We start from the raw sequence: 16,316 nt of genomic DNA on the forward strand, positions 1-16,316 counted from the left end.
TCATATAACAGAAAGAGCGCATTTTTAATCCATATGCTTATATGTACTGGTTCAGCAAAGGGATGTGTACCTAAGTTCTGAAACTGGGTGGCACAAACTTTCCTTTGGAATATTAGTATTATTAAATTTTGTTCGTTGTTAGACACGCGAAAACCAGTCAAAATAAGACTTTTAGTCAGGAGTAATCGTGTAAAATACACTTCATCTTTATTGAGTATGTGCCATTTTTCAGTTACTCTTTTTCAGTTCGTATAGAAAGGGCTCTTGCTTTCATGTAACAATTAATTTGGCAATATGGGGAAAATGGACATCAAAGGTGAAATTCTGATAGAACATATTGATCCATTGGGCAATGCTCTCTTAAAGTTTTGGTGACATGATTCGTTTTGTCAGGTTGGATTATATATAAGAGTCCCTTTCAACAATACAAACAATACAAAGAAATTGAGCTGGTTTGGGTTAGGGTGGGGGCTGTCACCGTGGACACTGTTTCACGAGACTATGTGAAATTTAGGGGCATAAAAGTGTGCCATATAGCACATGCACACGCCCACATACAGTGTCTTACAAGTTCCCTCAGATTTCTCAATGGGGGAAAGCTTCAAACAAGCTGACTCTATATCTTCGTTCTTGGCATCAAAATGAAATGTAAGGCTGTTTTCACCGCTAACTGCAGCTCCATGAATTTGGTGCTGGTGCCTAGGGCAAAGTATGAGGCATCCAGCATCTGGCCCTTGGCGGTGTGGCTGAGGATTGAGAGGCTTGGGGGATAAAATTTGGAGAGGAAGTTGGTCAAAGACCGAGGAAGTGAATGCTGAGAATCATCCGCTGAAGAAGAGATCTACTGGATAACGCGTTGGTTAATATACATGTAAATAAGGAGTAAACATGGTCCAGATTACAGTTTACTGTTTAACATCAAGACGAAGAGAAAAGGGAGAGATTAAAGATATAAGAGCTGACGAGGGCATGATGAAGGCTGGGTCGAGGGGGTGAAGTTGGAAGAAGAGCTGAGAGAGATGAGAGAATTAAAATGATCAGATTCATGGCTAAGGACAAAGAGGAACGGAGTGAGTTCCATGTACATGGACAAAAAAATTACCAGTGTAAATGTTTGGCCAGTGAGGATATTTTGAGCTTTAAGCGCGGAGCCCTAACGGCGTGGGGTCCCGGAAATTTTGGGGTTCAAGATGCTCTGAGGCAATTTCTGGTAACTTTAACAATTTTTAGCAAATGCTTTTGCCAGATTTGGTTGATTATTATAATAATGTTTTCTTTGAACATTTTGTTAAAGTTTGGAATCATTTTGTTTGTCAATCCCACTTTTTCACCACAGGAGGAAAGATCTGGCCTTTACATAAATAAACAGCTAATCTGGAATATGAATCAATTACAGGCCTATTCACCCAACTTTTTATTTAGGGTGCTGAAGAAAAGTGAGGGGCCAAACGATACGACATCCCACACTTTGGAAAGTGTGGTGAAATGTTCCCTGTCCCCCACTTATTGGCGCCCATGACCCTGCCCCTTTCTTTTCTTTACATCAGTGTGACTCATAAAATCTTAATCTCGCAAAAACCAGGGGGTTTACCTTGGAAAGGGCGACAGAGGCCCCATATGCCCCCCCCCGTCGCCGACTGTCGTTTTGATGATCCTGACTAGGTCCTCTATCTAACACACCTCACCGGATCATCACCCACGAGTCTCTTTATAACACAGTGATTATTAACAACATCAATCAAGCCGGCGCTCAAATATCAACAACACCGTTCACACTTCGCTGGCGAGAGTGATACATTTGTGTTCTTCCCGAACTTGAAGCTTTATCTAGGCCCCTTCGACTCTCAGATCTTAATTAAAAACTGACAAACACGCCGAATAAAACAGGAGAAATCGGTGGAAACGTGAAGCATCAATTACCGTCACGGCAAATGGGACCTGACAATGATATTAATCGGAATGTATCGGTGATGTTATTCCACACCCCTTGGCGTCTCGCACCGGTAGCCTTTGCGACCGCTCCCAAGATTTTGCAGCATTCTCGATATCTTAATTAAAAAACAGAGAGGGGACATCACTCGTAACATGAGACCGACGATTGACGACAGTCTGTCCAGACGAGAAATTACACACCTCACCTTTATCTCATCTTGCGACAATGGTAGTTGTGGGGTCGATTTTCATGTTGAAGTCGTGTACCCAAACTTTGCCCTTCTGTGTTTTGAACAAGGATTTTTATCGAGCTGAATCGCTACCAGGAAGGTACCCTGCCAATTCGTTGGTGTTTATGCAACAAGAAACAGATCGTAGACCGATGAGCAAGTTATCTTGTCACTTGCATGGAACCGCGTAACAAGGCGCCCCTTTCAATAGACATGGGGGCTTGTTGGCTCCAGATGGCTCCGTCGAATTTCAAAACATGCGCCAAACTTTGAGATTGACAAAATACTTCTGCAAGCTCCGTCTCCGTCTCCCCCCCCCCCAAAAAAGAAATTTTAACCATTGGTTAGATTCTTCTGAGCGCGATTGGCTGTAGCACTGACAGAGTAGATATGTTATGTAGGTATTGCGTTTGAGTAAAAAATCAAGCTTATGCACATTGGTGTCCCCTGTCACCTTACCTGTTTGCTCTGATATTCGACCTTTCCCTTTTTCGGCAAACAAGAGAAACCTTCCCTTGTACAGACTAATCCAATTAGACGCCATAACTGCGGAGGCTCCGCACACAAACGAACTTACTTCAGCTTGACACGCGCGGCATTTGGCAAATCACTGCACCCTGTTGGTCGAAGACGCATGTAACGCGCGCGTGTAACCTGTCCAAGGGCGTTATGCAACCGCAGTGATGGCTTCTAATTATGGATGTCGAATGACACTATGGCACTATGAGATCAGGCGCGGATCCGAGGGGGCTGTTCTGACGCAAAAATATTATATAACAGTAAACTATTATATAATATTATAGTGAGCTATTATATAATAGTGATAATAAAAAATATGACATCCTAATGCGCGTATTAAGGTAAGCACAACAAGGTATAATGCATTATTTGTCCACATGTCCACATTTGTCCACAACCATCGGACATAGAAAAATCTGACGGGTCTGTCCCTCTTTGGAAACATTCCCGGATCCCAGCCCCGGAGATATCTGTCTCCATCGCATCGGATGTTCATTACTTGCTCCTCAAGATACACTAGGTCAAAGCCATCTTCGGTTGAAATAGATACAACAGATAACACGATGAAAAGCATACAACAGAAAACTAACACCTACAATGACTGAGCCAGAGAAAAAGGTTCACTGGAAAAGTGAACACCATGTTAGCAAACTTGACAAATCTCCGCTAACTAATGTCACTTCATGCATGCCGACACTTAAAGATTTAATGGATGTGATTAAAATGATTTTACAAATGACAATGACTCTGTTTGAATGACCTTATAACCAAAATGCTCATATGCTTTGTGCATTTTGACAATCACTTTGGAAGTGATACAACGGACCTTATGGGGTTGGTTAGCTCTCCCAAATTTTCATTCCACCCTCCCTGCACAGCCCCCCCCCGAAAACTTTGACAAAGGAGGTATCGAGATGGTCTACCTCTATATTTTTAAATAAATCTTAGTGAAAATATTTTTCTCAGCATTTTCATTTCACCTGTAATTTTTTTTTAATTCGTAAAATTAAATAAATGTTTTGATAATCACCTTCTCTAAATTTTGATAACGACGATGCTTTGTCCCTCAAAGGAAAACATCAATATATTTTTTGTGTGAATATTTTTACACTCTCAAGTCTGACCTGTCTGGGTCTTTGTAAGGTTTTTTCGTCAAAATGTGAGTACTTTTTTTTGGAAAAACATAATGTCACAAGGCGCCAAGGTGCATTAGATTGCTCGGTGGAGAGCCACTCATAACGGGGAAAATACCTGGTACGCTAGGGGGGACAATGTATATCGTCGTTCAATTACATTCTGGAGTTGTTCTGAACGATAACTACGATGGAGAGTCGCGCTACACATCTGACTCCACAAGTGCGGGTCTCCGGGGCGTTTTGGTTAAGCAGACACACGTGTGATGGGGGCTTGGCATTACAACGTTGAGAGCCAGGATTTTGTGCCCGATTGCTCACGTGGACAGCATGGGTGCCAAGGGACGACGGACGACGCGTCCAAGGACTATCCGACTGACGACGAACGGAGATGACAGGTTGAGCTTTTACTTTGTTCTCCGTCTGCGACGGCTTACCGACATTTCACGACATCGTCTGTATTTATTACAATCAACTCAGACCTCTCAACGATGGATGAGCTGACCTGACCGCGACGAGGTAGGCGCACTTCATCACCGTTTCCTCCTGTGGGTTATTCCCTTATTCTTTCCTGGGCCTTTTTGAACATTCGTTATGACAATGTAACCATTGAATCTCCTGAATAACATTGAACACAAAATGGTTCCACCGTGCATTTCTTTCATGCAGTCGTTTAATCTTCTGTTATCTTCGGGCAATGGATGAATGGATGCCTTTGTAGTCATAGGTAGGTTCTTTTCGCTAATTCGTCATCCTCAGTTCCGTCGTCATCCTGGCAGAGTGGTGCCGCAAAGTTCAAACCTCGTCACTAGTCCTTTCCTTTCGTTTGGAGGAGGGCGCCCTCTGCACCTAACAAGCCCCTGGAAAAGACCGTGTTCACGTGGAAGCCTTTTTTATCATATTCCCCTAATGTGTTTCATAAATTGCACACTGTCTATTAAGCAGGCACCAGACTGTTGTGTAATTACTGTGCATTCCAAGCTTCTGAACCAGGCTTAGAACACCAAAGTATACTTGTGTATGTTAAAGTCATGAATTTGAAATCATTCATCGGAGGTACTAACTTGTCATGAAATTTGATATTAGTGCATTCATTTCTACTCTAGACTCAAACATTCGGAAATAAAGATTTAACCTCGCAACCAAATTAATTATGGCCGACTCATGAATAAAGTCTGTTGCCCTCCGTCCAGAGGTCAACGGCAAAGTCTGGACACAGCTGCCGATCACAAGGGTAGATTATTGGAAGGCTACGATTGTGACCGTGGTGGTCTCTTGGTGTGACCTATCGTTTTACTTGTCAAGTTTCTTATAATAGGCGATTCGCTGTCTTTCATGAACCCAGAAAGCACTTTTTAATTTACAATTTAATTTGTAATCAACAAGTGGTATAGTAACTTGCGGGTCAATGGCCTGCTCTCACTCTAAATGATGCTGCCATTTCTGGCCCCGTGTGCTCATGCACGTCTGTGATGGGGTGTGTAGTGAATAGACACTTAATTTTATATGTTGGGGAAATTCAATAAACCAGTCAAACTTTCTGTTTGCTGATACTTGTTCCGGGTATATATAAACCCAGCCACACGGCTCGAATGAAACCCTGTCAGCCTACTACACGGTCAACTGATTTTGTTGACAAGTTAAAGTAATCACTAAATTGGCCGTTCGCATTTCTCGATTTAATTTAATAACTAGAAATTACCGAACTCGCGAGGTCTTTTGAAGGCCAGGGGAATGAGCTGTCGCGTATTAGTAACGGTGGTGGATCGCCAAAGGAACGGTTAATATAGAGAAGAAAACATCGCACGTACTTGGGATCCCATGCATCAAAGGGCACCCTGTGCCTTTGTGACGGCGTGCCTTTCAGTAGCGGTAATTCGGAAGATCAGTCACTGGCTGAAGGTGTCTCAGGCTGGCTTTTATCTAGAGCACCTGAGCCGCTAAACACACACCCGGAGTTCACTCAAATCAGACACAAGGGAACGTGCGAAAAGTAAATAGGCGGTCCAATTATAATCGTTGAACAGCCCTCATTCGTCACCCGGGTGTCAACTTGAAGAATTGCATTAACAGCACCGGCTCTCTGTGGGTTCTTTCTCCCATTTTTTTTTTCCACAGCACCAAATTGAGCTGGATTTTCCCCCAAACGGGCTTCGTACCACGCAATTATTATTGACAAACAAGGATGCCGTTGACACTATGTGTAGGACGCATGATCGGTCAGTATGGACATCAATTGCAATTACTTAAGTTAAGCCGACACAAGCGTAATTTTGAAGAGAAAGTTCAGTGGAGTTCATACCTTGTTACCCACCACCACCCTCTCTGACCCCCACCGACCGGCCAATAGCCCCAAGGTTGTTAGCATGGGATTAGTTCATCATAATTGCCATGATATAACGCTGCCTTGCCGTTAACCACCATGCATGTCAAGATTATGTTCAACATGATGTGTGTGGGGAATTCATCCGGTTGCCATCACGCAACCTGCAACGTCTTGTCATCACTAGCTTGCGATTGTTCGTACTTGTCAAAGTATCCAAGTGTAGTCATCTCATATTTTGTTTATTTATGGAAGATAATCCTGTCGGGGTTAAAACTTCCCATTTGTCTTCTGATGTTACAAGCTGCGCCTAATGAAAAACAAACAAGAAAGAAATATCCGTTTCGCTTTTTCCTGGTGGGGGTTTGTTTTACACAAGCAATGAAGGCGCGCAACGAGCAATCACATAAGATGCTACATACCGAAATTTGGCACCAAAATGTCTTCCACCTACAGTCATGCAAGTGGACACTTAATGGTTATTCGTTTATGGACGAGTGTCCTAGTTAGTTCCACATTTCAAACTCTGAGACGGCGCTAGCCTCCGTTACATCACGGACTGGAGGGTACGTGACGTCCAAACCACGTGCAAGAATTTTGCCACACTGCAAATTTAACCCTACTAAGCACTCAAATCTCAACGACTTGTGAAGAACGCTCCTTGAGTTCAGAAATGAATATGCCCCCAAAATCCCTGAACGACCAGACAACAATAAGATGAAGCTGTGGACGATATGCTGCTCTGTGAAACTACGAAGATTCTGTATGTCCACTTCAGAAAGTTCAAAACATAAAACACCGAGAGAGTTTGATATTCTAATGCTGGTGTGCGACATAAGCGTATCCAGATATTGATTGAGAGGTAGCTCATATTGATTGAGAGGTAGTTTTTTTATCCTTACTGACCTCTGTACATTAGCAAAATATACGACGGTGTCATCCATGACGTCATGAATGAGTCATGAAGCAAAATTCGCTGTTGACAAATTAAAACATTTCCTCTTTCCTTTTTCTGTAACAATCCAAGTATATAGTTACAATGTGTAAACATATAGTTACGGTGTGAATCCTAACGAATTTTCTGTCAAATAAAATGCTAATCTCGCCCTAGGGGTGCCCTCCCCTATCCCTCCAGATGCAAAGATGGCTGACCCTGTTTTTATGTTGCTGCAACCTCCTCACAAGATTCTTCAAATTTAATCCCCTCAGAAGTGGAAAATAAATAAAACATGAAAAATCACATAGAATAAACTTTTAAAGCAAAGTTGGGCTTACAATGTCGTAAGACAAATTCTCTGCGAATGAACCGCATTATAATAAATCACCAGCATATACATTGGAAGGCTAGATTCTCCGTCATCCGGATTATGCATGTGCTTGGCCGGCCGATTTGTCTCGCGCTCCCGGTGCCTCGTCCCTAAGTGCCATCCATCATGTGTTCCTGCCTCCAAAAGACGCGCACTACGTGGTGGAAGGCCTTGTTGTTTACCGATCGCCACCTAATTGACTGTTGGACGCATTAGTTTAAAAAGTCCCAACTTTTCCCCTTTACGGTAGTGAGGAGGATGGAGTTGATGATGGAGGGGTGCTGGCGACACGCGAGGCTCGGACGGAAGAGGCGGCGCGGTGCCATCAGAGTGAACCCCATTTTCCCCCGGGAATATTAACACATATTTTGTCACAATATCGACTTCAAAGAAAACATAAAACAGAACAATAGGTTGGTAGAAACCTCTCAAACAGTATATTTAATAGCCACATTCGGTACCGTAGCTCAAATACCACACCCAATTTACCGCCCCCCCCCCAGGAAAAATTGTTTCCGTCTGCAAGCATTTTCAAATCAACCCCCACGGCACCTTAATCTTCTATGTACACCTTCGATATTTCTTCACCCATCTTCGAAATATAGTTTTAAGCATCTGTTGAATGCCGAGCAAACCACATGTATCTAAAGTTGATTTTTCCCCCTCTAAGTGACCGGCAAGGGTGTTCGTTATTTGTACCCACTGAACGAGACAGCATCGACCGAATCCGGAAACCATGCCAACCGTGTCCAAATGTCTGGGCTGCAGCTTGGATTTACACACGACTGTATTGGAAGTGCCTGTTTTTCGAACGAGGCTTGACATATAGATTCTGTGAGTAACTGCGCCCCCAGCGGGAAAAATACAGACTATCACGGGTTCTCGTTCTAACCACTCCATCCAAACGCGCGCCGGTGATGTTAAGTATAATATATAGTTTTTATTTTTTTTTCGGTGATGGCATTTTGTTCGAACGGTGACGCAGGTTAACACTTCCACATGCGCATATGACGCCGTGTACCTCCTCTTGTGAAAGAACTGAGCCGTTAGGGGCCTAGGTATGGGCGCCAAATCAGAGAGCACTTGAAAGGTATCAACAGACCTCAGGTGAAAATGCTCTGCACAGATTTAGCCCGCGCAGTTCAAATGCACCGTAACCTTCATAGACTGCACTGACTCGGTTCTCTCTTATTGTAAGTAAAAGAAACATTTCAAGCTTTCTTTGGACCCATTTTTCAACCCTTCAACAACCTGGTTCCTTTCCCTTGGGGCAAATTGTGTTACATGACTGAATTTGAGTTTTACCGCGGCGTCTGTTACTTGTTGCCGGAGTCACATTTTCAGGCGTTTAAATTACGAGAGCAAAAACAAAACGGGACGTCAAATTACGGGTCAGAGAAAAACTGCGGCCACTGAAACTCCAGGCCTTACTCGTGAGAAGAAAAGACGTCTGGTTTGGATGAAATTAATTTGGGTAATTGGTCGTGGCGGGTGAACGAAATTGAACAATTAAATGGCACCGTGTGTCGTCCAGAGCCATATATTACCGCCATGTCATGTTACATGTACGTGAAACCAAATTCTGCCAATGTGATGTTAACCACGACACCGCCAAGGATCAATTTGAAACCAGAATATCTGACGGGCTTGGCTGGTCGTTGTTGTGTTGACATACATGCACTGGCTTGTTGACTTGTTTATTGTCGCACAAGGTGAGTATAGCTATGCTATAATAAGATCACCACACTTGGCCTAAGTGCTATATTGCGCCTGGGTCCGCCCACCCTAGTCCGTGATTGACAGCCCCTTCTGTCTACGTACACGCTCAACCGAACACCACGGGGAGCCGGCCGCTTTATCAACAAGCGCGCCCGCCTACATTGGTGGGCCCCGTGATGCGATCTCGTCAGTTGAACGCGCCATTGGTACAGTATCTTTTGCCTCATTTGGCTGGCTGAGAAGTTCGAGCAGTGCCCCGCTGACCATGCGGCCCGGCCAACTGGTTGGTTAAGTACCCGATCACCTACAGCCTCCTGAAACTTGAAAAAAAGAGGGGGCGACGAGGCAAGATGCGGTTGTTGTGAGAGTTCTTGCGGCGGTCTGATGCCTGTTTGACGACCCTCAGTCCTTCTCTAAAAAATGTCACGACAAACTTGCATTTGAGGAGGAAAGCTGCCGAGCTGTGCATTTTGCCTACTCGACTAAAATGAGCCAGACATCTTTGTGCACTGAGCCCAATACGCTCATCCTAAAGCAGGGCTGTTAACAAATCTGTAGGTCAGCAGAATTTCTCAGGGAAGGCTTCTGAGAATTGACTCCTTTTTGCCAACGTGCTTGTAACTTGCGAGATTTCGCCCCTGTTGTTTGCTCAAGGAGTTTGAAGTCATGCCTCGGCCGGCAAGGAGCACGTACAGCGACGCAAAGCCGCCGTATTCCTACATCTCCCTCACGGCGATGGCGATACAGAACTCGGCCGAGAAGATGCTGCCGCTCAGCGACATCTACAAGTTCATCATGGACCGCTTCCCCTACTATCGCAAGAACACCCAGCGCTGGCAGAACTCGCTCCGCCACAACCTGTCCTTCAACGACTGCTTCATCAAGATCCCGCGCCGTCCCGACCGCCCGGGGAAGGGCAGCTATTGGGCCTTACACCCTCTCAGCGCCGACATGTTCGAGAACGGCAGCTTCCTGCGACGCCGTAAGAGATTCAAATCTCCCAGGATCACCGCCATCGACCACAATCTTCAGATCAAGCAAATCGACTCGGCTAAGATCTTCCAAGAGCAAGCGAAGATTGGACTGCCACCTTTCGCTGCTTTGGGCTCGCTGTCACCGTATGCCGTTCCAGTACCGAGCATGGCCATGACTTGCTGCACGGCCAGCTCGCCCACCTACCCGTCCAAGCACAATTTCATCCCCTCCACAAGCCCGACCATGAAGCAAGCTTTCACAATCGAGAATATAATCTCGCCGGACTTCAAGCCCTCTGCCGCCAAGCCGGGACCACAGGCGATCAAAGTCGCCACGGCCGTCCAGCCGGCCTTATCCGCCACGACGTGTAGCTCGACCCTGCCGAGTCCAACATTCACGAGCAAGGGGGCCTGGACCTCGATCGCTTCGGCGGCCAGTCGCTGCGCTGCACCCCTGTCACCGGAGGAGCGGGCTTACTTGAGTGAGTACACAGCCCACTGCCGGACGATCCTTCCGCCCTCTTTCCCACCGACTCCGGCGTTTCCCCTGCCGATCAAACCCACGGTGCACGGGTTAGGCGTCACCTCTCACACTGGTGCTGTACTCCCCTCACTGTCCACCTCTGGGCCCATCGTGCACGATGGTACACTACTTTCCAAGTGCAATAGGCCCACGCTTGTATAGTTGTGAATCGTAACTCATTCCTTCAAGTCTAGCTACACCGACAGCACAAAAATCAGACAATAGCCGAAGCTGTGGCATGCAAGACTGCTGGGAGTTTGTTTTATGGGACCAAACATCTAACGGAGCACCTTGGGTAAAGGTGTGTACCTAGACGGTATCTTTTATCTCAATTTAACAGGACTTTCATTCATGTGCTTTTGTCGTGTGCCTTGATTCATAATCTCTGACAATTCAATATTTGTTGTATGGTTCCCTTTGTCGAAAACAAATTGAATTTGCTGATCAGTCACCGTGTTGCGCTCTCAGACTTATGAATTTGTTCAGAGCTCAATTATAATCTAAGCTGACATGGAATATGTCGCATTGTGTGCCGCAGTTAGGCAAAGGTAATGGCGTAGTTATAAATATACGCATAGACAGCACAAGGCTCCCAAAGATACATGGTAAAGCTTACCAACCAAAATGTTCACTCAAAGTATTTGATACAAAGAGAACGAAACACGAAACATATTCATTGCTGCATTGTTTTGGTCTTGGAGCTGTTTTCGTGAAAGAACGGCACATGAAATGTAACTTTGTAAATCATGACCTCATCTGCAGCTTGACAAAAAGAATATCCACAGTTATACAGCTCGTAATGTTTGCATCCAGAACTTGGAAAAGTAAATCCGAATTATCTTTTCAAAGAATGGCTCGCTGGAGAGATGAAAACTTATATCATCGGAGGAGAAGGACATACACTTCAAACCGAATGTTTTCTAGCCTTGGTGGCAGGATTACTGAAATGTATCTGACCTGCTGGGAGACATGCCCAAACATTTTCTCACATGTTGCTGAAAACAAATGTACACAAAATGTGCGAAAAGTCGAACAAAGTCAAAAAGTGCAAAGTTGCGAAGAAAATCATGACTTGTTGTTTTTAGATAAATAAAGGGGTCGAATCTTCGGATTAGATTTACAACTGTTTACTGAAAGATTGTATCCCTCAAATGTAGCATGTATTTGGATAATTGCCAAATATCGCACGTTTTCATCTACTCGACTAATTGTGCAACATGATCTGTACTTGGTATCTCTCAATTTGTTTATTGAATCATCTCTTGTATATTTGACAAAGAATTGTAAATAATATTAACTTCAGCCAATTGTACATAAAAAAAAACTCGTGCATAACGATGCGACAGAAACAATAATGATGTTTATATCCGAATTTCCCTTCGAAGTTTATTTTTTGATTGATTTTCCCACCGAATTCATCTTCATTGGTGTCACGTGACAATTAGCTTTGGTGAAACAACATTTTTGAGAGCGCTATCACCACAAGCTGACCAATGGGTGATTATTTAGTTTAGTGCTATCTTTGATTTGTTAAACATCATTAAGTACGTCTTGCTTGATTGGTTCATAGGAAGATGTCAGCTTTTAAAATCTGTCTTGAATGTTCATCATCAAAGGTTTGGCAGAACTTTGCTTTGTGAGTGGCCAAAGCCTCGATGATTTGGTTTCAGCTAGAGAGCATGCACTGCAGTAAACGTTTAAAAATTGTCATTTTGATAATGCGTATCACGAATCTGTAGTTTCGTTTTCAATTGGAACGGTCCACTTTTGGAGAGATATCACATTAAACGTTTCACAGATTTTTGCGGCTTTTTAAATTTCTTGCTCAAGACAAAAGTCAGTAAATAGACAATCGGAAGTGTAGGGAAGGCTAACATTTAGAATTAACTTTTAAAACTCGCCCCAAAATAAAGTTGGGAAAGACGAGCATGTTCCACATCCTCGCTCATGATCATGTAGCACGTTATTGGTTGTGTCTGGTGTTGTAGTTTGAGAGATCTCTACTGCCATTTCATCTTACTATTAACATAATCGTTACTGCCAAAGCTTGCCCAAGATGGTAACTAATTTCACAGAGGTACAGCTGTACGAACGCGTTGCATGCATGCAGTGCGACTAAACCATGCTGAGAATGACATTCACTCGGTCATGATGGGACAGAGGAAGAATGTGTGATATTTCAATTCACATTGGGCCAAGTCTTGGTGAAAATAAAGGTGAAGAGGTTCTGTACACAGACACCAAGGGGGCCTGGGCTATGCCTTGTGCTTACAACGACAATGTTTGATGGAGGTGTCCAGAAATAACTAACCATTCTGCGCCACTAAAGAGCTTGGTTGTTGGTGTGAAAATCTCCCGTCAAGGAATAATTTTGGTCCCAGTGCTGCTGCCAAATCGGGAAGAAAATTCTTTTTTTTTTTTAATTCGTATGGGGGATAAGTAAATAATAGATGTTGTCTCTTTTGTCTGAACTATTTCTAAGCTCTCTTTAGTTTACAAAGTGTTTTCCGTGGTTGGTTATTTTTGCTGTACTTCAAGCTTCACACTGCACGAACTGTAGCAACAGTTTGCGGTTACAGTGTTTGGGTCGGGGTTTCAAACTGGTCTCCCCTTTTATTTGCAGTTTTTTTCCAATTAGAAACAGTTTCAAATCCCATTTGAATAGTTTGGTGGAGTAAGTATAAATCGAACGTCATTAGTAATTGAGGAGTCCATTATACAAGGCTATATACCTCCGCTTGTAATTACAACAACATTATACATTTGATGACAACTGGAAAGATTTGGTTGCGAGTTATACAGACTTTCAATGATGTTCTGGTATTTCTTTTTAGCAGGAGTATTCAGGTAAATTAATCGAATGTATACATCAGATTCTGGCCGTCAGGCTATTCTCTTGTTCAGTTTCAAAATAACAAAGGCAGAATATGTCACACTTTACGAAAATTGTTCCGTAAGTGTAATTAATATCATTATTGAATTCGATATTAGATTGGGAACACCATAGACGCTCTGAGAAACGTTTGTTGCTCGTAGCATTCATATATTTTTGACCAACGAAACCCTGCCGAAAAGCTATTGTGTATTTTAGGCATGGATCAAGGTGTCAAATCAAATATTTAAATTTTCATTGATGTTGGGTCCGGTTCCATGTAATGTGTAATATGAAACTAAAGTGTACAAAGGTTCTGAGGGGATTAACAGAAATCGCCCGTGGCGCCGGAACAGAAGTGAATGATTGAAAATTAAAAAAAAAAAATCACCGTTCATTTTAGTTGTTGAGTTGAATGGAGTACAAAATGAATGAATCTGTTAACTATAAGCTCACTTTCGAGAGAGACTTCAACTTAGCATGGATTCTGCTTCGGAACTTTCCTCCAAATCGTGACGATAAGAAATCGACCAAACTGTCTGACATCTGCTGCAGATTTGGTCATTTAATTTAAAGAGCGGCAAGTCCTTTCAACCAGAAAGTATAACCCGAAACCGGAGAAATCATTTTGGAATCTGTTTCTCCTACTGTACGTTCGATGATGTCTTAAATCGGCTGGGTGGTATCCTCCTACGAGAGGTAAATGGTCCAATACGGACGCCAAATACTTTTCACAGCTTTAGATTTTGGAATAATGATTGCCAATTTTATGTGTCATATTCTTGTCAGAAGGCACACATGAAAAATACAGTTGTTGAATATTTGAGGGCGTCATAACAGCCAATTTCCCCCTTTTTCACGTGTCCAGAGGAAGACAGGAGTCTCACGTGCATGCGCAAACAGATGTAAAGGAAACTCGAATAAAATGAGTTCTTTATGCATACGTACACTGAGGATCGATCCAATCGTGCGATCAAGTACCACAATGAAGACTTCGAATGTCCCACTCATAGCCCTGCAGTGCGGTGCCATATTATGATATGTTTTGTGAGAATTTTGCGGAGAACTGGAGAGACGTCGAGCCTGCACGGGCCCTTGGGCCCACTGTTAACTGTTCCAAATGACATGCGAATACAAAAAAATGTCACTGTGGTGACTGACGGACAGGCTGCCAAAAGAAATTCAAAAAGAATTTCAGTTCTCTTGTAAACAGTGTGTGTCAGAACTGTCCAGATAAGCAGATAACGAATAAAATTTCAGAGGTTTTTAAGCCAAAGAATGTGGTCAGCACAACTGATAACAATTATTTCAGATAACTTTCATTTCGCAAATGAAGAGCTGTTTTTTTTTACGAGCACTGGAGTCACGTTTTCTTGTGGTAGGCCGATCGTGTCCCAGGCTCTCCTCAGATTCAGCTCCCTCGAAAAAGTATTCTGAGTACATGACATTCCATGCAACTAATGGTACCCCAAACGAGTGCTTACATGCTTTGAGTTCAGCAGTTGAAATGTATTCGGTGATAAAATGTTTCATTTAAATTGGAGATAAATTGTCGCAGATACATGTTGAGGTGATTATCATCTGCTGTCTTTGAGCCGTCACCAAATTAACACCCGGGCTAACTTAAACAGAAGCCAAAAGACCGGTTCCTACTTGGCGCGAAAGCAAACGCAATTTTATGAGGTCACAGTAGATACTGGCGCCTATATAGCTCAAATTCACAAAACCTGAACACATTTCAGCTTGGAGCGAATTTCGCTGTCAAGGCTTCGTGACGTCATATTTGCTTCGTTTTGACATTCGCCTGAAGAATGAACCAGCCTTGATACTCCGTGATACTAACACAGCTGTTGACATTATTTTTTAAAATCAATTATTTTTGAAATAGTTTTGTCATTCTCCGAAGTAAATAAGTGTCTCATAAGTGCTGTTGTCATGTACAAACGGTATTTTTGTCCCCATTTCCTGTAATTCCAGCTGCCAAGGTTGCCTCCACACACGGAGAATCTTGGGCTGCACCTGCACCAGAGAACTACGAATTCCAGTCAAAAACAGAAATTAGGTCTTTGTTGTTTCTAGGCTTGTAGATTAGGCATGCGCACAAAAGCATAAACCAGAAAAATGGATATCTGTAAAATAGAGGAAAATCTTGCGCAAGTTATCAAAATCCGAGGGAAGGTATTGTAACTGAAGTTTGAAAACACTTGAAAAGGGTCGAGATTTTCCAAGAAAACATCACGTGCACACTTCTTACTTTAGTCTGGAAGGTGAAACCTTACTGTTGCGTCGGTTATTTTCTAACTATTCAAAATTCTTTGAACCCTTTGACGCTTCATAAAATCAGAGCTTTCCGTGGAACACTTGTTATTCAATCACAATGGTAAACTGCAGCAGCCGTGCGTCATCCAATTGTTCTGTCATTATTTACTGACAACTTTTCCGCCGTCTAAAGTCAATTTCCCCGCACGATTTTAATTTAATTTATTGACTCAAATGTCATCTTCCCTCAATAATCCGGAGCCCCCTGGAGCGTGCAGCGCACAGCTGACATCCAACCGAACCAGCAGCGGTCTCGCCGGCGGAGCAATATCTCGGTAAACCAACCGTTACTGACATCGGGATGGGATTCGCCTGGATGTGAGGTGCACCGCGGCCGCGCGAGAGCGCTCAACCGGGTCTTATTGGCCCTGTGCTCCCCTCCCGCAGCCAAACCAATGTCAAATAACCGCCCCTAATCCCTATCATCTCCAAGTAAGAAATCAGACAGTCCACGACCACTGATGA

The 16,316-nt window shown here is 43.4% G+C and overlaps 1 protein-coding gene across 1 annotated transcript; it reads left to right on the plus strand.

Annotated features, from left to right (window-relative positions):
- Window positions 1-8,854: 8,854 nt before the first annotated feature.
- On the plus strand, window positions 8,855-13,944 carry LOC110989508 (forkhead box protein B1-like). Its single transcript, XM_022253947.2, has one exon. The coding sequence runs from the start codon at window positions 9,830-9,832 to the stop codon at window positions 10,820-10,822; it is 993 nt and encodes a 330-aa protein (XP_022109639.1). The 5' UTR covers window positions 8,855-9,829; the 3' UTR covers window positions 10,823-13,944.
- Window positions 13,945-16,316: the final 2,372 nt, after the last annotated feature.

This window comes from Acanthaster planci, linkage group LG05 (assembly GCF_054643075.1).
Source record: "Acanthaster planci isolate LZ-2023a linkage group LG05, COTS_SCS, whole genome shotgun sequence".
Classification (NCBI taxonomy): Eukaryota; Metazoa; Echinodermata; class Asteroidea; order Valvatida; family Acanthasteridae; genus Acanthaster; species Acanthaster planci.